Here is a 25,175-nt window from a genome sequence, read left to right on the forward strand (position 1 = left end):
GTAAATCGAGTCCGTTTCATTTATACGGCCCAAAATCAAAATCACATTGCCTCTATGGGCAGTACAATATGTTCGTGAATGACATCCTCGTCCCCCCACAGATGTGGCATGTACAGGACAACAAAATCACAGAATATACACATTTCATTGAACAAGTTTGCAATACTAGTGGATTATATATAAGCGAAGAATGCAGATTCAGGAGGGCGCCTGAGCAGGCAGAGGCATCACCAAGTGCTGCACATGCCATGCAACGTCCTATACCCTGTGTTGACCTGATAGAGGACAGGCCACACAAGTGAAGTTGTTCATGGTTTGATAGACCTGGCATGACCCGGGGATATGAATGATCCTGAATTGAGAATAAAATAAAGAATTACAAGGATTTAAAAATCTCTTTTATTACTGCTGCAATCTTTAGCAAGCTTTAGTTTTTTAAACATTTCATTTTAAAAATTACACATTTACACTGAAATGTAAGTAACGCCTAACACTATACAAATAAATGTTAGAAAATGATTAAATTCGGTTTTGGTTGTTTTTCTTTTTGGATTTCTTGTCTTTGCTCTTTGCTATACTAAAATAACTCAAGCATTATGTTTATTTATATATTTTAGAGCCATTCAAATCTTTTGCATATGGAATTTATATGCTTTGTCGATGTTTTAAAACACATTAAAAAGAATGTACGCACATAAAAACGTCTCAGTAGTAGCTTTCAGTTATTCAACTGGTACGTGTTGGTCAAATGCACTAATGAACTGATAAAGCGTGTATGTCGCCCCCTGGTGGCCATTTTGAAAAACTAGTCCACATCACTGATGAATGTACAGATAAGGTAAACAAGTGAGCTGTGAGCCACTACCACACCTCTGTTACCTTCACAAAAAGTACATTGGACATTTTGTGTGTCTTTTAATTTATATGAATTAAAAACCAATATAAAGACAAATAAAGGTCTCAATATTACCCTTTAACACAGGACCCCTCTGGGCCTCAAGACATGCTGTTATCATTGCAGTTGTTGTTGGAAAAGCATTGCAGCAAATAACAATTACTAAAAACCAGCTGAAAAACAACCTGAGGTATTAGGATCTTATTAAGATTGGTAATTATTTACACTCTGATGCTCCTTCACACACAAATGTAATTAGGTTTTCATCAAACTGCATCAAAGTTTTCCTATTGACTGATTTCTTCAATTAAAACATCTGTTTAAATGTCTGCAGTTACACTCATGGTGATGTTTCATTGTTCTTTATATTTATAAAGTATGTGCTGTTTTCTACAGTTCTGCTTCTTGTGTTCAGCTAGTTTGCTTACATGCACGGACATGCCTAAAATCATTTACTGCTGTGTCTTCATACAGTGTTACTCAACAGCGCTCCCTGCTGACTAAACCACATACTGCCGCCAGTACACGTATTGCACATGCGCAGTTCGACTTTGCCACTCAACATGCACTCCCTAGTCATTCACTTCACTTTCAAGGGTATTGATAGCGGATAAGTCAATATAACCCATCCTCCAATTTCAAGCACGATGCAATTGACTGCAGAGTTCGTGAATTAACTTTGTCGGGAGTTAATTTCGTTGTTTCCGTGGCCACACGTTGCTGCGCCGTGCATTTGCACTGCGCTTGGTTGTTTTCGCTGTCATGCCTTCAGTACCATCTCATGCTAATGTTGGCCTCACGCCTCAGCTTAGTGGCTAATTAAACCCATCCAGCTACGGCGCCCTGCATCTGTACATGCTGTTGCAAAGTGCGGTGCACACCAGTGTCCAGGCTAGTAAATAGGGGTGTGTTTGCCCTGCTACAACATTGGTTAGCCGCTTGTCAATGTCCAGTCACGTGGTATCACACGGACGGCCATGTTTCCGAAACACAAACAACAAGAAGAGCAGCGACTAGGAGCCAGCAGACACATACTGATACGCAGCTGCGACCGTTGGAGGAGAGGGAAAAATAATAAATAAAAAACAGAGCGCGACTTTCTGAAAGTACGATTCTGTCGAATGAATACGTTTACAGTGTTTAAAGAGACCAATGCATTCGATATATTGGCTGTAGACACACCGTGCAGACAACCAGTCTGGTAGCTATAAACAGTGAAGGTAAGCCATGGTTCCTCTTTGCAGCTTGTCTTTTAGCTAGCTGGCTAACGTGAGCTAACATGCTAACCCCAGCGCTCGTAGCTCGAATTGGTTTGGGATTTATGATTTATGAGTCGCGAGAAGGGCATTTGCACGAAGTTGTTTCAATGCTTAGGCGCTGTTGTTTCTGTCGCAGTGTTTGCTTTGTTTACATCGCGCCAGCGCTAGCTTAACACCGACAGCCGAGTGGAGGTGGTCGTCCGCACATTGGCGGAGCAGGCCGGGGAGTCTGATCTCCACACTCCGCCCCCCTCCGCCATCATATCTGGTGTCATTTGAACCTACAAGCGAAGGCCTTTACGATCAACGCATACCTTGTGCTAGGTTACGTAGCGAGCTAGCTAACCTATCTCTGTTATGCAACAGAAATATAATATCGTGGGGCAAATTATGTTGTTGTGATTGATTTATCTACATTTCCACACAGACCGATCTGCTGTAATTAGCCTGAAACACGACCGTGTATACGCTAACGAAGCTCGCAAACCACTTGCGCTAGCTAATGTCAACTGGAGCTATTTTGTCTATACGTTAGCCATCTTTACCACCAAACAATTTAGCCCTGCTCAGTTTGTTCAAGTTTCGGATTGGTCGTCATTAAATTCGAGCTTTAGCATAGCATTACAGCCTGGATCCCCGCAGCCTGAGCTCGTTATCCCGCCACGTTTTTGAAGTGCAGAATATTAGCAAACATTCAAACGCGCAGGAGATGTTATATCCTGCAACAGCGTTATTGCTCTGTGACCTTGCTTGAGTTTTCTCATCGCAAAGTTAGTGTTACATACTAAACAGCTCGATGCAGGTAACGTTAGCCGCAATCGGGTCAAAGACGTTAAAATTGACGTCCCCTGTTCGATTGTGTTCTTCCGTTATTGATTGGTTTTCATTGATCCAACTGATTTCTGTGTCGTTGTCGATAATCGGTGCCACAACTGAATCATGAGGTTAATTGTTCTTTTGATTTGCTGCCTTTAAACCGATAAATCAAATCAAACATGCACGTGTTGACAGCCACAGTGCTCACCAAGTCACAAAACTTGACATTTGAGTATGATCAGTAGACGCAGTTTAAAAATATTGGTTGTAAAATAATAGCTAAATATTTGTGTGACATTCGCATCAGTAGCTTGAAGGAGTTCAGGCGGTCTGATGGCATTTATCTCAGGTTAAACATGGTGGTTGCGTGTTGTGTTTTGTCACTTTAGTTACTACAGATCTTGAAATACTCCAGTTCACACACTCGCAGGGCTTCAACTTCATCTCCAGCCCAAAATAAGAATTAGTAACATATACCAATGCTACATCCAGGTGTAAATTGGACCTGTCACCATCAGATGTTCCCATTGTACATTGTCATAGACATCTATGTGTTGGATTTTGAATGATAATGTTACTTAATGTCCTTATAGGAGGTAGACATTTAAAGTGCTCATGTATTGAATTCCCTGTAATAACATGGTGTTGACCAATGGCAATGAGGCATAGTAAGTTGCAGAAGCTCCAACAGCACAGACTCCCCCCAGCTTCATTCGCAACAACTTTCTGGCACTCGTTTTGTCGTGTCGGAAGGATTTTGACAACGATTTAATGTAAATAGTGACCCAAAAGGTGACACCATTTAGTGCCACCACTCAAACAACATGTCAAGAGTCCCCCCCCCCCCCTCCACTTCTTACAACATATCAAAGGAATTTTCCAATTGAGTAAACAGCGATACAATTACAGGGATAAAATCGCGAATCACTATAATAATGTCACAATTACTGTCGAGGCACTTCATAAGAACCCTGTGATATGGGCAAATAGTGTCTCAATATTTTCTGGCAGTCTTCAGTGTTGACATTTGATGCTATTTTTAAGCACGCACCGCCGTGTTACCGTGAGTCATCCGAATTACACATTTGTTAAAGATCCATTCGGGGTACTTTTGAATAACCGTTAATCATATGCAGGAGTTGAATGTCTCCTCTTTTAAAGTTTATTAGCAAGTTGCCAGTTACCTAAACTTTACAAAGCTGACTCAGATAAAAAATACAAAGATACTTATCTGGCGTGGAAGAGCTACAGGGCTTGTACCAGCTGCAGGGAGGTGAAGCTGACTCGGAGGCTGGAAAGTTACGTAATTCTTAAAGATAGACACACCTGGTCAAAGTTGACTTGTTAGTGATATTTATATGTCTTGAAATAGCACGTATCATATGCATCCGTGAAAATGTAAATCATGCAATTAAACTCCACCAGGGAACACAGTACTTAGGAAAGACAAACATTTCTTTTAGTTTTTTTCAGCAGAACTTTTACAACTATTTTTAACAAAGGTAAAACAATAACTATTGTGTCAAGTGTTCATATACTTAAAATTCTTAGAGGCTTTGACTGTGTAGATCTATTACTCTATTTATACCTGAATATCTGAAACGCAATCAAGATATCTCATCACATTGACTTAGAAATTGTCCAATATATAGCTATTAAGAGAACTTGTCATTTTCGACATTGTGTATTAAAGTGGGGTATTAAAGGCATTGATGCCTCCATAGAAACGGTGAACAAATACTCTGACTGTTGACCAACTGTGATTGTAATGGGTTACAACTGTTAACATCTGCTGGTGATGCATTATTGGAGTCACTGCTTGACGGTCCACCTGATTACTGTTTTAACATAATCCAAGGGGACAAAGGCACTTAATTTCAAATTAATGTGAACATATTTTTAGTTTGCTAGTTTTGTAGTTCAATTATGGTCTTCTTTTGAAGTCATAGTGTCACATTGTTGTTCACAAAGTTATGTACAGTAGAAAGAACCCTACTCATGCCCTGCTCGATAAAAGATAGTCAGCATAGTGCTTTAAATTTAGTGTAACATTTTTCTTCTGGCACTTTCCTGTCATTTGGATTTGCCGACAAAGCCCAACAACGTAGAGCAGGTTGTAGAAATCCATTTCAGAAATGGAAACGCAGACACACGCACACAAGATGGTGCATTGTTGGGTGTTTGAAGGACATGTTCATTCACCTAGTTTGAGACAGTGGTTGTGCAGGGCTCCGCTCAAATGCGATGTGAGAACAAAGAATCGGCATGATTGTAAAAAGGAGCATAATAAGGTGAAAGCTAAAATAACCACAGTCACATTCAGAAACCTTGGTATAACTGGTAAATTATGGTAACACAACCAGTTCTCTGCCAGCCCCAGTTGTATGTTTGTAGCTGTTAAATTAAGGTGGCTTATTCCTGTATCATGAGGATAACTGGGAGGAAAAAAAAGTAGTTCACAGTGTGTACATGTAAGAATACTATGTCATTGTTCATACCATAGAGACAAATTATGTATGAGCATAAACAGTTGAAATTTAGTTGCCTGGATGTTGGTTTAGTTGCCATGACATTTTTTTTTAAGGAACTATCCCCAACCAGCTGCATGGTTTTAGAAGCAGCTGGTTCACAACATCACTAAAATAGCTTTCTGGATGGAAAATCTCCCAAGGAGCAGCAACACTAGGCCATGATTGAGCACTTACCTACATATAGTTCGCTGTTTCATTATTCGAGAAGGGATACTAGAGCGTTTTTCTCTCGGCTCAGTGTGCTGTAGCGGATTGATCAAATTGGGCCGGTACCTTTTAGCGTGTCCAAGGCTCGGCGCTAAAATGAGTGTGTCATGGCAGCACTACGGAAAATCAAATTACACTTCCTTTCCTATCACAATATAGGCAGACTGCCAAGCTGTGAGAATGTGTCTCACCAGCAGCTAATTTCTTAAGTGTACACTTCTGACATTATTCTTTTTCGTCCTTTAATCATTGGATTTCTCTCTCTCCCTCTCTCTTCCTCTTTCAAACTATGCTTTATTTCCAGTGGTGCAAAGGGAGGAGGACAGGAAATAAAGGAGTTACCTGGAGGGTCTCCGTCAATCCACATTTCAGTTGGAGCGAGACAAAAAGGCACGGAGGGAGAGAGATTGAAAGGAGAAGAGGAGTGCGAGTCGCGTCTGCTCTTGGCAGCTGTTCCAGCAGCCTGTTTCATTGTTCGGCTGTTATTTCGTTCCTGCGTTACCTTTTTTTGATGAATCAGTTCGTATTTTTAACTTCAATGTGAGATATAACTGCTGTAAAAAAAAAAAAAAAGAAAAAAAAAAAAAAAAGAAAACCTTATTACTAGCAAAGAGTGTTTTATTTTGTTCCATTGTTAATTTCCAAGGTTTTTTTTTGTTTCTTTTTTTATGTTTAACAACCTTTTTCGGCTGTGAGTAGCAGGAGCTTCCATTCTCCAAACTATTGTCGAACCCCCTTCCTTACCTAGTTAGGACCTGATAACCTGGTATTCCTCAAGCACCTGAAACTGGCAGCTATTCTCTTTGTGTCTGTGTGTTTGGGGAGCTCTGTGATCACAGCTTAAGCACCACTCAGCCTTCTAGTCACCTAAGCCTAACTAAAGCAAGCCAGCTCTAGCCTGGTCCAGCCCAGTTCAGCCTGCTCCGATCATCTGGACAGGGTAAGGCAGTTTCTGGCACACATTTGCCTTTGCTCATACAAGTTGTTTTTTCCCTATAGTAAATAAAAAAATATTCTTTTTCCCCCCACAGATACTCAGTTCTGTGTGGACGTGAGGAATATGACTGCTGAGACACTTAACTTCGGCCCAGAATGGTAATGATCTGATTTCTTTACATTATTTCATTTTTTTTTTCTTTTTAAAGTTGCAATAAATACATAAACATTATAGTATAAGTCAGTAAGAACAAAATGAATGTGACCACTCTCATGAAGATAGGATTGTTTTTTTTACCAACAATGCAATCGCTGCTATCGATAACTTTGTTAAGTGATCTTTGTCCCATAGTTCGACCCTAGTCAAGGTCTACTTTCCATGCTTATTCCGGAGCTTTTGACCTTGATCAACTAGTCTTTGTCAGCAGATTCTTTACTAAGTCATGGAACCGTTGAAGTTCAACCTTAAACATTATTCAGGGCATTTTTTAGGACTTTCATTTTAGGCTGATCTCATGGAATGACGGCTTAAAGACACAATATTTAGTTTCTGCCTCAAGGGCTCCCTCAGTCAAAATAATAAAAACAAAAGACGTCTTATGGTGATGTCGTAAAGTTGCATGGGATCATGGTATTTGCTGTCTTCACTGGCACACGGCCACCATTGCAGCTGAAGGTCTATCTGACGCGACCTAGGCGGAAATGTTCAGGGATGAGGTCATGCTTTTAAGTTCAATTCACATCACGTTCACCGACTTCCTTCCTCACTCTCGGACGCATCATCTGATGATTCCCCAGAAGTTACAGCCACAGGCGAAGAGCCAAATGATGCGCACCGTTTCCTCGAATAAAATGACAGAATCCTCCAGGCTTAAACTTTGTTGGCAACATTTCGGATGCTGCAAGTTCACAGCTAAACAAAAATTCAACAAATGTCCTGTTTTGTTTTGTTTTTTTTAGAGATTTTATTGCAGAACTGTTTCATATAATATCTTTAAATCTATCTGTGGCCATATCATTTTTCTCGTAATTTGCATTTGTTATGAGATTATTTTGCTGGAGGCACCAAAGAAAGGGTCATGGGTTTGATTCAAAAGCTTGTAAATTGCAGTATGTGTCATGGTCTCATGGAAGTCTGGCCTTCATTTTTGGAGACACCTTCATGGACCAAATGAGGAATCCTCCCCTGGGATTATCTGTACTAGATTTCATAATGGCCCTTTGCCGGGATTTGAGCTAAAACAATTATTCAGCTGGACAATATAGTTGTAAAGTTGCATTGTCACATTGCAACATCTCTGTCTTGCATTGAATTGGGGACAAACCTTAAGCTGAGGTTACTTTTATATGTTGGGAAATATGGTGGAAGGAGGCAGTGTCCACTATGTATATATATATTTTTTATTTCAATGTGCACATCTAGGGACATTTACATACACATACAATGCTAATCCGAATTTGAAGAACTGTGTTTTGTTTTTGTAATATTTATGTAATGAGGTGGTCACGCACTGTAAATACCAGCACTGAAAAGATGCAGTTATATTGTGCTGTTGTAGTCTGATTCGAAGACTTTCCCAACACAATTGTGGTTAAAATTTATATGACTGCTTGTATTAATTGCTTAAATAGTAGCCCCAGGCAGTAATATAGAGAAGTAAGGATGTGATGCATCGAGATGCTTTTAGAATCGTGCATTCAAATCATTGACGGGTGATTCCCAGTCTGATAAAGATTCATATCTCTAATATGAACTGTTGATGTCACTGCGTCAAAATCGGTTTCTACACTTTTCCCTGCCGTCCTATGAACGCAGCCATTAACAGAGAAAAGACGTGCAGATTAACCAGTGATCAAAATGGTTAGTTGCACAATTTGTTCTGCACTACTGGACAAACCAACATCCCTGTGTGTGCTTCCCACCACCAAGAGGGAAGAAATATGTAGCAGTAAATCATTGTAACTATCCACATGGGGTCAGTTGTTTTGTTTACTCAAATGAATGATTTCAGTTTGGAGCTCTGTCTTTTTTTTTTCTCTTATAATAACAGATTTTGGCCAAGTGAAGTCAAAATGTAGGTATTGTCACAGCAGTTCCCTGTCCATCTCTGTCTGCCTGTGCGGTTTCTCCTCCTCCTCCTCTTCACTGTATGTTTGTGTTGCGATTAATGGGGGGTTGGGGGGGCAGTTTGGTAGCGCTCCATCTCTAACGGCCTGTGACTGCTGTGTGCATTCCTGGTGCAACGCCAGCCTCGCAGAATATTTCTCTCTTTACACATCTGCAGCTGCTTTCCTCTCGGTGGCCCTTCGAGTCCTCTTTCATCCTCGTAGCCTTTTTAATATCTAATATCATAGCTACTATGTAGCAGCCAGTGCATGTGCTCACCACATACAGCTGTCTGGCCAGCATGTCTCTCGGTGCCCGTTTAGTGTCACAGAATTATTTCGACCATTTGAGGTTTATTTGGCAGTTCAGACGGCAAGTATGCTGTTAGTCACTGTGGGAGAATTCAAAGTGAAAACCTTTTGCCTCACAGATTCATGTTACCAGTTTTAGGCCAAGCGTTTGCTCCATAGCAAGACTCGGACAAAGGATTGTGATTGTATGGATTTAAGTGCGTGGATGATCTTTTAGATTTCATGCTTTGTCATGTCAGGAGGAAAGCTACATTATGCTAAGGTAAACACAAGCGAAGTGGATACAATTATGCAAAAATATTTCTCAGTACCCCACCCACTGGCACGTTTCCCCAGCTCGCCTCTTGTTATGCATATCAGTCGCAGCTCCACTTATTTTTTTTTTTAGCCCCTTTGATATGCCACATGCTACCAACTGGCCCTTTTTATGATGCCTTCCTCTACCTCTTACACCCCGCGCTCTCCTCTACACCTCTCGGAGTTGCATATGGTTTTGATGTGGGGCTGTGAGTCAATGACACACTTTGTAGAGGCATGTGAATGGAGCCATTGTTAAACAGCAGGCCTTGGAATCCGGCCTGCTAGTAATAGCTTTTTAAAATGAAATCCTGAGATTGGAAAGCTAATATATCATCTGTGTTGAGCCAAGTGTATTCAGGGCGACCTGCGTAGGAGGGTGGTTGATTTGTTACAGAACATTTAGTAAATTCCTTTTTCCGTGCTGCAAGATGGACGCTGTTCGATATTTGTCTCCGATTCAGATATAAAGGAGCTCTCTCGCGACGAATTTTCTATATTCCACCCAAGTCCTACCTACAATTTTAACACTGAGATGTCTTATGGTCTGTTTGAGGTTCATACAAGAAATACTGACATTTGATAATGTGGTGCCCCAATTCTTAATGATTCCTGTTCTCTTCCTCGCTCAGGCTCCGTGCACTGTCCAGTGGGGGGAGTGTGACGTCCCCCCCTCCTTCCCCCGCCATGCCAAAGTACAAGCTGGCCGAGTACCGCTACGGCCGAGAGGAGATGTTAGCACTTTATATCAAAGACAACAAGGTTGGTGGGAAATCTCTCCAAATTATCTGTCAGGACTGTATGAATACAGGATTATAACTATTTTGAACTACGTTTACTTTCCAATTCTCAGCCGGTTTGTAGGTCAATTGTGTTTTGAAGCCAAAGTTTTATCCTGCTGGTGTAAGTGTCCATTGTTGTTGTTTCAGGTCCCAGAGGACATGCAGGATAAGGAGTTTGCTGCTATTCTGCAAGATGAGCCCATGCAGCCACTGGCACTGGTGCCTCTCACTGAGGAGGAGCAGGTCTGCCTTACGACTCACCCACTCACACTGCTATCTGCAATAGTTGAACTGTTTCAGCTCATCATGTGATATGTCAACGTGATGGGACCTCAGTCCCAAAGCAAGCGGTTCTGTTGGTTGACAAACGTGGCTGTGAGCTCGCATTCCTAACATTCCGCCCTTTTTGCTCTTTCCATTCGCTCTCTCTCCCTCCGCAGAGGAACTTCTCCATGTCTGTGAACAGTGTGGCGGTGCTGAGGCTCATGGGAAAAGGGGTGGGTGGGGCCGCCCCAGCTGGAGTGGTCCGAGGACGAGGGGCCACACGAGGTGGTCGAGGTAAAAACCAAAGAAAATAACGAAACCTCCCAGACTCACATTAGAAGAGAAAAATGGCAACAAATAAAGTACGGCCTTGATTCAGCCTAAGTGCACTCATGATAAATCCACAACCACTTGAGAGAAAAAAACTAACATGAGTCCAACAGCAACAGAAGTGCTGCCTGAAACCCTTGGCTGAAACTATAATGGCTGTTATCCAATGAAAGTAACGCAGTTTATTCAAGCAAGCCACTGAAGTGTTTATTTCCTCTTTTCCTTCCACCATCTTGATGCAGCACACTTCCTCTTGGCCTTTCTAAATAGCCCCCCTTTTGTCCAGCCCCACCTGTCCTAAACCACTGGGGCTTAAGAACTCACCTTGTGCACACACAGCACCATGCGCATTTGAGTGGCCAATGTAAACACTAGCCGTCCGGTTCTGGCCAGCCAAGGAAAGAACTTAGAAGAATCATTCCGTGTGGGTTTAGTCATTTGTGTGCAATTTCTGATGTGTGTGGTTAATTAAATAGGAGTACAAGACATTGTTGTTGGGTTATGAAAGAAACATGATGATGATAACTAAATATCTACACATCCTCCTCTGTGCGTGTATAATCAGGACGAGGTCGTGGTGAAGGTGGATTCTACCAAAGAAGTATTGAAGAGCCGGAGGTGGGTTTCGGCCGCAGCGTCCGAGAGATACACCGCAGCCAGAGCTGGGATGACCGGTAAGAAAAACCCACTGCACACTACCTGAAGGTCAAATAAATAACAGCTCCCAAGTGCTCTATGGCATAGAAAAGGGGTAACGCTGTCAAGAGAGGCTGTCATCCACTGCAATAAACTGGATAATCCGCTCTGGTATTTTTGTTGCTCTCTTGGGAAGATTTATTTTTTGCTGGCATCTTCTCTTGTCTGTCTCTCTGCATTTAAGATTCTTTTGGTCTTAATTCTTCAGTAGTTTTTCTTCTTTCATGTGTGAATAGGTATCTGCGGTGGTTAGATGCCAGTTTTGAGCGGACATTCTTCCCTATGATAAAAAAAGTACTTGATTGTTTGGGCTTGTTTTCCTCTGTTTATCACTTAACTGATATGAATTTCCCTCCTTTTCTCAGGGGCGAGCGCCGTTTTGAGAAGCCGCTGCGGCGGGAGGTGGGGCGTCCTGCCTTTGAAGAGTCGGCAGGTCCCGGGGGTCCGGGGAGGAAGGAGTACACAAGGGCTGACAGCGATAACTGGCGCACCCTCCGGGAGGAGCAGGAGGAGGAGGAGGGGGTGGAGCCAGGCAGCAGCTGGAGACTTACTGGACCCCGCAGGGATGGTATGATTTAAAAACAAGCATTTATGTATTTACTGTAGGGCTACCTTAAAGGCTTGTTTGTATGTTAAATGAAAGAAATGAATGAGATCTTTTTTTATTTAATAAACTGGTGGTATCAGGGGTTTAACAGTCAGCGCAGTTGCTGTGCTGATTCACTGAAAAACGAATTAAAATTAAGTAAAAGTCTCTAATTTTGTGAAACTGAAATTCTGTTTTCTCATTATATACTTTTTCTTGTCATTGAGGGGTTGATGAGTCACAATTACATGGTCACTTTGTACTGAACATCTCTAAACAACATAAGGCCATAGTTTATTTATTTTTTTACTCAAGCTAACATCAGACTTGGAGCACATCTGTTAATGTTCATTCAGATTAGTGTTATTATTTACTGTGTAACCTGTGGTTAACACAGGCCATAAAACCTCAGGCCTAAACTGTACACATTGGCACAACTAACTTTGGGTGCAGTGACATCTAGTGGCACAGGAGTGATTTGCATTAGACACAGTAGCAAGGTTTAGCTGAAACAGACCTGTACAGTTTCTGAGGACACCAGGTTAAGGGACCATATGGCACTTTGTCCTGCCAACACACTCTAAACAGAAGCCGGTTAATGACAGAACCATACCCCCAGGAGGTGATCTCTAATACAGTCCAAGACACGACCACATCTTCTGAAACCTTTACCTACATTTCTAGTAGGAATGTGCTCAGTTTCCTTGATATTTGTGGGACACCTCTGATCTTAAGTTGTGGCAGTATTTTCACTGTTTGTGACCCATTTCTTTCAGATGGTGGTCCTCGCTCAGCAGGCTGGCGAGACCATGCTGCTCCAGGTGAGAGTCGTCGTCGGAAGTTTGATTTCGACTTCCGGGACTCTGACGGTCATGGCGGTGGCCGCCGGCGCGCAGGCAGTGACGGACTTGAGGATGACAGGGATGGCCTGCCCGAGTGGTGTACAGATGAGGAGGATGGAGAGATGGGCACTTTTGACTCCTCTGGAGCTTTCATGCCTATGAAGGTGTGTTTCGCTCTGTCCTCATTGCAATTTATGATGTTAGACTCTGTTCTTGTTTAAGTATTTATGTGAAACCAGTGTTGAAAACCAAGTCTTTGATGTATTATGACTGAATGATATATCTTTGATTAGCCCTGGAGCCCATGAATGTCCATCAGCATTTGTTACGCTGATTTGTTGTTCATTTGCTCTACTTCTTCCCATCAGAAGGGTGGCAAGGAGACAATCCTGGAGGAGGAGTTTGAGTTTAAGGGGATAGAAGAGGAAGAGGAGGAGGAGAGCTTCATTGACATGGATCGGAACAGTGCTGAAGGAGACAAAGAAAAGGGTGAGGAAAGACTTAATGTTATTCATCTTTTAATAAGATTGCAGCTACCAATTCATCAAAAGCTAACTTAAACAGTTCTTAAAGCGAAATAATGAAATGGATCACAATATAAGAGCCTTTCATGTTTTGAGTGTGCAAAATGTCAACTTGTTTGCACTTTCTCCATGCTTTCCTAGTTAATCACAGGCCCTTTCATCACCTGTTATCGTGGCATCCTACTTAATGATTTGTTTCATTCCACTCCTTTCTTCACAGAGAGTAAAGAAGCTGGCTCTGCTGTAGGAGATGGGGAGACAAAGCCAGCATCACCCTCTTCTTCTCCTCCAGTCCAGTGTACCCCTCCCTTTGTGGAGCCTCGGTCCAGCAATGCTGGTCTTGTGGTGGACAGCCCTCAGCTGAACAACAGCCACCCTGTCAAGGCCAGCAGCACACCCAGTGAAGGTAAAACTTACTCCATGGCTTTTTTTTGTGCTACCATCAACAGATGGATATACTCACCTGAGCAGCAGTTATATATATATATATATTTGTTTATTTATTTAGGCGGTTTCTGTTTTTACTGAGCCCAACGTCATATTGTAAGGATTGCAAAAACTTACTGATACAGTGTAAAACAGGACTGCATGATGTGGACAAAATACAAAAAGTATGACAGATGATACAGATTTATGCTTGCTGTTTGAGTCTCTGTCTCTAGTATGTACTATAAGTATCAAGATAACTTGTTTGCTTGAAAATGAATTTTGAATTTGTGTCAAACGTAATATGTCCCCAGCACTCAAGCAAAAAGTACTATGTGGTTGTTGTAAAGAGTTAACTTTCAAACCATCACCATCCAAACATTTGGTTATTCTTACTCCTTTACTGATTTACAAATTCTGACAGTCTTGTCCTGTTATGCAACTTTTATTGGCTTCTTGTGTTCAGCCAGGCTCTCTCAGTCTTAGGACAGTGAGTGGGTGGGAGGGAAATTCAGCCATGTTGATATTTTGGTTTGATACGCAATATGTTTACCCAGTCATTTAATATCTTGTTTACTGAACCTGCTATTCCTGCTGTATTAGATACAGAGCCAGTAGGTGGCTCTAACACCTCCCCCCCAGCATTCAACTTCATTTTCCCATAAATAGTAAATACTAAAAATAGGGCCAGTTGTTTTACTAATGTTTCCTCTTGTTTTTGTGTCAGATGTGGCTCCAGTAGGGGGCTCCAAAACCCAGCTGGGCCCAAGCGTTGCTGCCTCCTCCAGCCTGCCTCCCCCACCCCCTTCCTCTGCTGCTCCTCTCCTCCCTCCATCTGGAGGAGACACCGAGGATGATGAGGGCATGAAGCACCTGCAGCAGGTAGGAACAACGGGAGGCACACTTCAAGCAGCTGTCGCAGAAATATTAAATAATTGTAACGGCAAACACATTTTAACTGTGCGTGTGTGTGTAGGAGGCAGAGAAGATGGTGGCATCACTGCAGGACACTTCTTTGGAGGAGGAGTGTTTCACCCAGGCTCTGCAGCAGCAGCAGGAGAGCAGGAACACAGCAGCTGCTCTGCCGCTGTCACACGAGGCTGCGATGAAGTGGTTCTACAAGGACCCACAGGGAGAGATCCAGGGTACACACACACACTGTGGCGTTTAATTTACTTGGACACTCATACATGCCAGCATAGAGTATTGATTTATAAATATTGCTACTGTCTGAGTTAATTTAAATGATTGTAAACTCATCTCTCTCTCTCTCCATCTTACCCACCACCAGGCCCTTTCACCACAGTGGAGATGTGCGAGTGGTTCCAGGCTGGCTACTTCACCATGACCCTGCTGGTAAAGCGGGGCTGCGACGAGGGCTTTCAACCCCTGGGGGATGTCATCAAGATGTGGGGGCGCGTCCCCTTTGCCCCAGGGCCCTCCCCGCCCCCCCTGCTGGTGAGACAGCCACCACCAACGCAGCGCCCGCAGCCCACCCGGGGGCCCGCCGGGACTGTGAGTCAGAGCTCAGCCAACGTAGAGGATGGGGAAGGGAGGATGCAGAGGAGAGGGAAGATTGATAGACAGGTCACGGTAAAAGACCAACAATTAATTCCAATTCAGTTTGACATGACGGGCTCCATTTTGAAAGTTTCTGAAACCACCCCACACCTGATTTTAAGGCACAAATCTGCATTTTGTCATTTTGATTGTGCTGAAATTGATATTTTCCTACACTCCTACAGGAAGTTGGAAAGAGAGATCCATATTCAAATTATAGTAAAGAAAACAAAACAAACAAATGCAATAAAAAGTTAGTGGTTGTATGTAAGCTTCAAATTTGTGAAGCAGAACAGGCCAGGTTCCATACCACCATTAATTATGTAATAAAACACTACACATATACTGTACATACATACAGTTTACACTATCTTGTATCTACCTATTTTTATATACTGAAGACACCCAGACTAGTTTGTAGAGCACAGCATGTGTTTACAAAGAATGGACAAATCTCTCATGGCTGCATGTAAATATGCAACTGTAAAAAAATTGCCACAATTCTTTCATAAACTTAGCCCACTATGTATGAAAGCCTGTGATTTGGCATCTTGAGATTGAGGAGTCATTGTTTTGACTGCTGAACGCTCTCCTCCTACAGGGAAACCTGGACCAGGAGCGCCTGAAAAAGCAACAGGAGCTGGCGGCCGCAGCAGCTCTTTATCAGCAGCTCCAACAGCAGCAGCTATTCCAGCTCATTAACAGGTAGGCCTGTTGGGGATAAATGATTCACCCTACATGTCTCGACTCGTGTACATTAAATATGTTTCTGTCCTGACATTTTACACAAAAGGGGAGATTTTAAATTTAGGCGTTGCTTCTTGTGTTCCAGGTGCAGTGAGCAGGGTATGATAAGCAGATCGATGTCAGTGCCAGATACAGGGTCCATGTGGGACATGCATACCTCAGCTTCACAGCCGTCAGGTGTGTTTGGGACTATAACTGGTTGTGCATGTGCACGCAGCGTCAACACATGAACGATCGACATGATGATGTTGAATTAACCCTTTTTTTTCTGTCTAGGCGGTGAAGCCAGTCTTTGGGACTTAACAATGAATCCTTCTACTCAGGGTCCAACTCTCGAACAGCTTCAAAAGGTGGGTACAATTTGAGATTTTCAGCCTTAGAGGACAAATTCACTATTTCCTTTTTTTGATTCATACAGTCGGCCATATCGGTTTGATTCGCTCTCATTGACTTTTTAGAAGCAAACAATTAGAAGCGCTGCCAGCAGGCACAGTAAATGGATGGTGACAAATGCAAGCCAAGATTGAGTAAAAGTTTGACGCCTGATGTTTTCCCTTCAGCTCCAGCAGGAGAGGAGAGACGCTGAACTCAGGGCGAAGCGTGAGGAGGAGGAGCAGCGTAAAAGGAGGGAGGAAAAGAGGAGGCAACAGGAGGAGCAGAAGAGGAGGGAGGAGGAAGAGCTCTTCAGACGCAAGCAGGTGAGATGAAGGAAGGAGATATTTTTGCATTTGCCTTTCCTCTGTTGCCTTGGGTTACAACCTTTTTTGTCTTTTTAATTTAACCTTTCGTGTTAAAGGCTTGCATCATTTTAACTGAAGTATTATCAGCACAAATGTGTTTTACTTTTCAGTAAATACATGCTTAGTGTCATCAAGTTAAAGACCATAATAAGTTGTCATCATACTAAATATAAAGGTTGAATGAAATGTGGTTGTTCACCGAGTACTAAATGAGCATTACCAAATGTAAAGTGTTGACTTCTGTCATGTATTCCCGTAGTGTCGTCAGCAGCAGGAACTGATCATGAAATTGCTGCAGCAGGCCCCTCAGCAGCAGGGTCCTGGGGCAGGCGGCTCGGGCTGGAGCGGGGCTCCCTCCTCTGGGCTCGCCAAAGCAGGAAAGCCCCCGGCTCTTGCTCTGCTGGAAATGCAGCAGGAGGCAGAGAGGCTCCTGAAGCAGCAACAGCAACAGAGAGCCCAGCAGAGAGAACGCGTGAGTGTCAGCAGCTTAAATTACATGTTTCTATGCTTTCATACTAAAAGTCACCGCAGAAAATGGAAATGGAAAATTACATATCATTTGTCACAATGATTTCTCAATCCTTTTCCAGCACTCCGGCATGTCAATGGGGAGCTCCTCCATGGGAGGGCAGTGGGTGGATGGTGTTGGTATGTGGGGCGGTCCTGGAGGTATGGAGGGCAAGGGTGGCAGTGGAGGCTCCTCGGGCAGCATGGGCATGTGGGACGAGGCTGTGAAGAACCAGTCCGGCCTGCGTGGCAACAGCAACAACAACATGGGCTTGAAGAACAGTCGCAGCAGTCCTTCACTCAGGTACTTGAGACCAGACCAAATACAGAAAAATGCTAATTCATGCACCCAAAGAAATACAGAAACTGTATTTTCACCCATTACCCCCTTTCTTTTACACCCACTGTGGCAGATAGCGTTGTAATATTAATCTATACGTGTATGTCTTTCAGCTGATTAATATTTATCTAATGTGCATTGAACCCTATGTGTCCTCTGCAGTGATCAGTACATGATGCGTCGTAAGCGGACTGATGAGGAGGAGAAGCTGCTGAAGCTGCTGCAGGGCATGAAGCCTCAGGACGGCTTCACCACCTGGTGTGAACAGATGCTGCACGCTCTCAACACCTCTGCCAACAACTCCTCCTCCTCTTTGGATGGTAGGCTGCTCAGCTTTTACGTATTTAGCAATGTCATTGCTGAGATCGGATTCACCCTCAGCTTAAATAGTTGATTGTGATTTTCCTGTCTGTTGTCTTAATTTTGTTTCTGTACATTTTTGTACTTGAAAGTAAATTAATCTCAACATCGCTTCCCATAATTTAAGCATAGCTAATCATTTAAACTGTGCATCTTTTATTTAGTTGCCACAATTGTGGCATATCTGAAGGAGGTGGAGTCTCCCTATGCAGTGCTGGACTTCATCCGGTGCTACCTAGGGGACACAGTGGAAGCCAAAGAGTTCGCCAAACAGTTTCTGGAGCGACGTGCCAAACAGAAAGCCAACCAACAGAGGCAGCAGCAGGTAGGCACAAGCTAAAATGTCTTTCAGTTCAGCACAGCATATGTCAAAAACATAATATGCCCACGTCAACCCAGGATCAGAAACGAGTAAAGGAAAAAACAGTACTTCACTGCCTGAAACTCTGACATAGACGTCCCTGCTTTCTGTGTGGAAAAGGAGCGGCAATCATGTCCCCTGATGTCTACTTTTCAGAGCATACTCTGACCTCACATCAGAAAACATGAAGTCACACCAATTAGTTATGGGTGTTAAACTTTTTCCGTATACACAGGAAGCTTAATGGTAGTTTTTAACTTTTGTTATATTTTCAATGGAAGCGAAAAAATTAGAAGATGCCAGATTTAATTGAAAAAAGGTGCAGTTTCCTCAAACCTCTTTAGTTCAAGTTTCATTACTATGCATCTGTCAATTAAAAAGTTAAGGGTTTTCTCAGTATTGAATGTAACAACTAAGGTTGATATGCACATTTTTGCCTCATTTCTGTATATGATGTAACATTAGATTTAATTTAATTGAGGAATATGTTTCTTATGCATTGACTGAACATGTTTGGTGTGTTGGCAAATGTGTTAAACTATTTTCTGAAGTGCACCATACAGGAAAGGAGACCATATAATTGAAGTAACAATATTAACTTTAAAAACACAACGGAGTAGAACAAACCATTACTAGGAAGTGATGCATGCGGTGTATTTTTAAATGCCAAAACAGGAAAGTGGCTCATATTATAGTGGCTCTTAATAAAGAGATGACAAAGGAGTATACGCATAGTTGTGAAACTTTGTATATGAAGGTCAGACTTGTTACATACCTTGATAAATGTTTCAAAAACTGTGATGGGGGGAAAAAAAGTTCTGTGAGAGAAACCTTCGTAGTGTGTGCCAATTCCTCTTTTCCTCTTTTTGTCCCAGTTATCAAAGGATGTGTCTGGATTGAACATGAACTTCCCTCTGCAGGTAAATATAGACGCGTCTCTGTACACATGCAAACAGTGATGAAGTTGTGTTGTTGGAGGCAACAACAGCCATTCAATTTTTTTCTAAAGTTACGATAACATCGCCTCACATAACTAGTGTAGCGTTGAATGTGATTTTTAAGTTCCTCCTACCTTTATTTTTTTAATTGTCAAGTGTTTGCTGAATATCAAATCTGGGATGACAACTTGAAATATCTTAACTGAAGTCTCCACATTGTACACCATCCATTGGGACACAACGTCCTTGGAATGGAGGAACTCTCAAATGCACATAAGGCAACAAAATAACATAACTATCTTAAAATAAGCAATCGGGTGTTTTCAAAACAGAGCAGCAGAAGACATTTAAAAACACTCATGAGGACTCTTCTGTGTAGAAATTTTTGATACAAGAAAATATCTTATGGGACCACTGGAAACGTCCAGGCATGTATGATTGTCTTCACTTTTCTTTGATTTTCTTTTTTCTTAGGACTCAATGCGAGGTATGAATCCAAGCGCCCTGCAGTCCATGTTTCAAGCCAACCACATGGGCAAGGCTGGTCTCTATGACAACCAGGGGGGGAAGATGAAGAAGAAACAGCCCATGATGCTGCACTCTGACCCCAGCATCCTAGGTACGTGACCTGCCCAACAGCATTTAATATTTCCTTCCTTTGACTTTCATCTATCTGTAAATGCTCTGAAGCTGAAAGCTAAAGTTAACCCTGATAAACATTGCGATGACAAAAAAAAAAACACCACCTGTGTAACAAATACACCAGCAACACACTTCTACATCAAAGTTAGAGCTATACAAAAAACAAAAGAACCCTAGAAGGAAAATCCATGTCCTGGAATCAAATGGAGCTTAACAAAAAGCAAAAGAGGACACAGAGCAGCCTTCTGAAGCAACAGCAGAACGTATTGCATCATTTGGTGACTGGTTTGCACCCTCTCCAGGTGGTGAGTAGGATGTGCTCATAGGGTGGGCTTATGTCTGAAGTTTATTTACGTGCCCGTGAGCTGTTGGGTGCAAACACTGAGATGAGATATGGTTCGCTCTCGAAGTAGATAAACAGGTGGCCCAACAAATGTGATGTGGGTAAAAATGGGTAATGTAATCTGTGATATCGACACAGCCTCATTATTCTGTTTAAACACAAAAAAAAACAAAAAACAGCAGATGGAGAATAAGTTATCCACACGCTGAATTTCACAAACGAGATTTGAGATTTCGATTATAGAGCCCTGTCGTTTCTAAAATCTTTTTGTCTCTTTATGCTGGTTGACACATTGAATCAGTGCTCGGGAGCGGGTGAAGTTCACTGTGTACACTTAGAATTGTTTTCTGCTGTGTAACACTCATTTTGCTCCAAATATGGTACCTACTTGTCTTTACTTTTTCTACTTTCAGTTATTAAATCACAGCACATAAACAAATGCAAACATTCATGGTTTGCGATGAGTTGGCTTCTTCTCACATTTATAAATGGGGGCTTGTTATGAATTATTTCTGGCTTGTCGCTTTGCCCCCTGCCTACGCTGTCTAAGCCAGCTCTTCTAACTCCCCCATGTCCTGTCCTCCTCTGATCTGACTCTGCTCTCTCCGTGTCTTCTCTCTGCCCTCATTGCCCCCCCCCCCTCCTCCCTGCAGGGTACTCATTCCACAATGCGGGCGAGTGTCTGAGCCTGAATGAGATGGAGATGGTGGAGGATTACTGATGTGACGCAGCGCAGCAGCAATAGCTACCTGAGGCCTTCTGTCTTTTAATCAGACAAACCTGATGACGAATGTGCACTGCTGGGGGAACCAGGGGGGTGGGGGTAGGAAGGGAGCGAGCGTAAGGGGAGGTGCAGGGTGGGGGCGCCTGGATCTGCGCCTCCTACTCTTTCCTCCCCTCTGGCAAGAGAAAAAGGGCTCCCTGCTGCACCAGTTGATCACTTGAGCAGGGGAGAAGGGGGTGAGGTTAAAAGGAAGATGGGTATCCTCTGGCACTCAAAAGATTAAGCACCTTATACTGAACTAATGCACTTTATTGAGATGGGATTTGAATAGTTTTTCTTTTCTTTTTTTTTCGTGTGTATGTGTGTGCGCGCGCGTGTGTGGGAATCAGTGTGCATACACGGTATGTGTACATACGCATTATCTGTGTGCATGTGCACCGGAACTGGAAGGGGGGCGTCGACACAGTTGGTGGGGTGAATGGTCGAGGTTTTCAAAGTCAGGGGGACCTTTAGTTGAAACCTTATCAGAGAGCAAATCCTTTCTCGAAAGACAAACACTGTTGATATTTCTCTTGTTTAGCATTTTTTTTACGTTTATATAAAAAGTAAAGCTATTGAAAAATGGATTATAAAAAAAACTTGAAGATTTGCACTTGCCTAAAAAAGAAATGACAAAAACAACAAAAAAAATCAAACAAATGGGGTTAGTTATAGAAGTGAATATTTTTGTGAATGTGTATGAATGACTGCGAGCGTGGCTGATGTGTGATGGTTGGTTTGTGTCAGTAATATACCAGTCTGCACAATGTTTTTTTTTTTTTTTTTTTCTTTTCTTTTGTTGCTTACCAAGACGTATGAAACATAAGAGGCCATTTTTGTCTTTTTTGTTCAAATGGTAATTTTGTATTCTCATGTTTAGAGAGTTTGTGTGAGCGCGAGTGTGTGTGTGTTTCCCTTCTCCAAACAGGGACGTGATCTGTATGTTTTGAGAGTGAGTGAGTGAGTGAATGAATGAGAGAGAGACAGAGAGAGAGAGAGAGAGAGAGGGCAATTGCACAACACATCCTTTCTCTCACCAGCTCTTCATCCCCATATAGACGAAATAGAAATGCATACATTTGTAAATGTTAGCTTTGCGCTCATCACATGATGACCACCACTAGTTTATTTCCCTTAGCTTCTCCACACGGGGAGCTGTCTCTAGACCTGTGAGGACTAGCAGACAGGGCAAATCATGAGGGACATTTCTGTGTGTGCATCAGAATGAGACTGTGTGAATGTGCGAGCGTGTGTTTTCAGTATGCATGTTCATTTACTGTTCATAGAAATGAGTTAAGACTACAGGTACTCATTTTGAATACATGTGCTTTTTTGTATGTGTATGAATGCACATTTGTGCCTAAGAACTTCGATAGGGTGCGTGGCCATTGAGACATTAACTCTTTTTTGAGAGCGAGTGTGATGTGCGTCAGTGCTCAGCACAGTGTATGTAAAGTATGTAAGTTTATATCGTAAATATTTCTAGTTGAGTCTAGGGGTGATCCATCGGAAGGTTAGTCCTGTTTTCCTGGGGTGTGATCACGTTGCCTTTTGTCAGCTCTCGAACTTGTGAATGAAAGGTGTCGAGTTTCTGACTCTGAAAAAAAAATACAGCATCTTAATGTGCAAGTGCACAGAACGGTGCATGAAATGTTAGCATATTGTGTTACTTATTCGTTGTTGCAATTTGATAATGACGAGTTTTCTTTTTTAATGAAAAATATATATGAATATATACATTATATACAAAGTTTAAAAAGTATTTGGACTAAGATAATGAGCACTTGGGGCTGCTATTTTTGTTGTGTGTTTTAATTTTTTTTTCCTTAATTTGTTTTTCATTTTTGTTTCATTATCGCCATGTGAAGTGTGTGTATTATTTCTTTCTTAAGAAAATATTGAATGTATTCCAAAAAAATGACAAGAAACCCGTGCTGATACCAGATATTATTTTTTTTTTCCTCTGAAGATTTCAAAAATGGAAACAAAATACAAAAAAGCTTCAAAGAGTTTAGCGAGGACTTTTTTTTACTTACACAGTGGAGAAGAGAAAAAAAAAAAAACTCGGGATGGATACAGTTGAACACACTGCCTCTACAATCCTGGTCGTACAAATAGTGACTAAGAATTAAAAGAAAGGACTCTTTCTATTCCATACTGGAGCTTTGGTTGTTTACAAACCACATGGATATCTGTGGGTGCAGTTTTTTTGTTTTTATTTTTGTTTTAATTTTTTTTGTTCCCACATAAGACGGGTGGGGTTTGCAAGTGCGCTTCTGCCATATGGACATTGAGTGGTGTTGGTTTTGAGGAAAAGTTGCAGGCATCACAACATGGACAAGATCCTCTAACTGGACCATTGTATGTTGTCGTGGATCCTGAAACTTGATCAACCATGGAGCGGAGGCGTGAAAATCAAGGACGGGCTCTCTTTTGTGGAGGACGGAGTGCAGGGCTGCAGAACCCTAGAGGGAACTGAGAGGGGGCAATGCGAGTACACCTGGCTAGTGCACTTGTCTTCACCTCCACCCTCATGAGCACTCACACCCTGCCCTCACCAACTCACCTATGCACTTTTGTTCATTCAAGCTGTGAGGTACCATTTTGGGGATGGGAGCACAATTACAACAGGAGGATTGCTACGACTTCGACAAAGTCACTGAAAAGAAATTCCCAAACTGAAATAAGAGACTCGAGAAGGATGTCTTCTCCCACCTCCTGTATATAACCATATTTTTGTATTACCTTTCAGAGTAGAAAGAAAATTTGCAAATGGATGAAGGAAAATTCATGAGACATTGATCATATGGAGTGAATGTTCTTCAAGAAAACCAATCTTTTTTTGAATATAGTTTGAGACGGACTCGCTGTGAGTTTCCCTTAGTTTGCCAGTAACCCTGAAGTAAATCGGGGATGGAAGGGAAACCCACATGGACTGAGGTGTTGGACACTTGGCTCCAAGACTGACTGATAGTTACTTATCAAGATGGATGTCGCAGTCGCTACAAAGAGCCCCACCAAGAGTGTTTGATCAACATGCACATTAAAAAGAGGCAGACGAAGGTTCGAAGAAGGATGCTTCCACTTCATCTCCCAACCTGATGACTGCCTTGAGAGCTGTAAAATGACTGCAGGAGAAATAATCCTTGGCATTGGTAAGATATTCTTTTTCCGCTCGATGCTAATGAGTTAATTTGATCCGTTTACGCCCGTTTAATCCGTGGCACTTAATTCCAACGCGACTGTTTGGACAGTGAGGTGATCTTGTGCTGTTTTGTTTCTGTCTTCTCACAGGAGTCTGGCTGTGCTTTATTTGCTGCCCTCTGCAAGGAGGATCTAATCTACAGCCACCCCCATGAACCAGTTAACCCTAAACGTGTCCTTTTTGAACTTAAACCCTAAGAAACTTTTCTGTCTTGACTTCGGACTGGGCAGGCCATTGGCATTATCAGTTGGACAGTTACCAGATGAAGCTACAGGTTTATCGACCGTGGATCCCATCTGTGTTGGAAGTGTTAGGATTGGGATCTGATCAGGCGCTTTCCGGTGAGGAAGTGGATAAGGAAGCACGTATTGCCCAGATGTCATCGCCCGCCTCGGCCTGAAACTCTCAGGTGGCTGCGTGGAGGTCTTCTAACCAGCGGGTCGGAAGACATGCTCCTGCCCAGACGTCAGAGACTCAGAGCTGGGTTGGGTTCCGGCGGACGTGGCTGGAGTACATCTAAGCCATCAGAAATCCCTGCAACTGCGGAACTGGATGAACTGAAAGAATTGTACAAAAAAAAAAAAAAGACTTTGAAACATGACAAACACAAACACATAGCTACATGTCACATAGAGTCCAAAGGAGTTGCGCACACACACTACATGCACACCTACAGCAAAAGCAACGTATACTCAGTTACATTGACTCTCCTCTGGAACCACATCTGCACACACACCAGGGCTACATTAATATCAAATCTCACACACACACACACACACACAATCAAGCATCAACGCTCATAAGTATAAACGCTGAGCTCTGTAAATAATGTAAAAGTTTGTGTTTTTGATTTTTCTCTC

General features: G+C 42.4%; 1 protein-coding gene across 3 annotated transcripts; it reads left to right on the plus strand.

Moving 5' to 3' along the window:
• Window positions 1–1,835: 1,835 nt before the first annotated feature.
• Window positions 1,836–24,943, plus strand: gigyf1a (GRB10 interacting GYF protein 1a). 3 transcript variants are annotated; one of them, XM_030432022.1, is made up of 26 exons: window positions 1,836–2,115; window positions 6,013–6,648; window positions 6,740–6,803; window positions 9,992–10,121; window positions 10,289–10,384; window positions 10,582–10,699; window positions 11,301–11,409; window positions 11,797–11,999; window positions 12,794–13,023; window positions 13,228–13,348; window positions 13,604–13,789; window positions 14,537–14,691; window positions 14,786–14,954; window positions 15,101–15,402; window positions 15,971–16,074; window positions 16,202–16,293; window positions 16,393–16,466; window positions 16,677–16,814; window positions 17,116–17,328; window positions 17,447–17,667; window positions 17,866–18,023; window positions 18,228–18,388; window positions 19,300–19,344; window positions 19,837–19,981; window positions 21,001–24,265; window positions 24,405–24,943. In XM_030432022.1, exons 3-25 carry the CDS (start codon window positions 6,769–6,771, stop codon window positions 21,066–21,068), a joined length of 3,273 nt encoding a protein of 1,090 aa, XP_030287882.1. In that variant the 5' UTR covers window positions 1,836–2,115; window positions 6,013–6,648; window positions 6,740–6,768; the 3' UTR covers window positions 21,069–24,265; window positions 24,405–24,943. The 3 variants fall into 3 exon arrangements, with proteins under 3 accessions (XP_030287882.1, XP_030287885.1, XP_030287883.1); XM_030432025.1 differs by having other exon boundaries at window positions 15,101–15,324; XM_030432023.1 differs by having other exon boundaries at window positions 13,231–13,348.
• Window positions 24,944–25,175: the final 232 nt, after the last annotated feature.

The sequence above is a fragment of the Sparus aurata genome, chromosome 10, assembly GCF_900880675.1.
Source record: "Sparus aurata chromosome 10, fSpaAur1.1, whole genome shotgun sequence".
Lineage (NCBI taxonomy): Eukaryota > Metazoa > Chordata > Actinopteri > Spariformes > Sparidae > Sparus > Sparus aurata.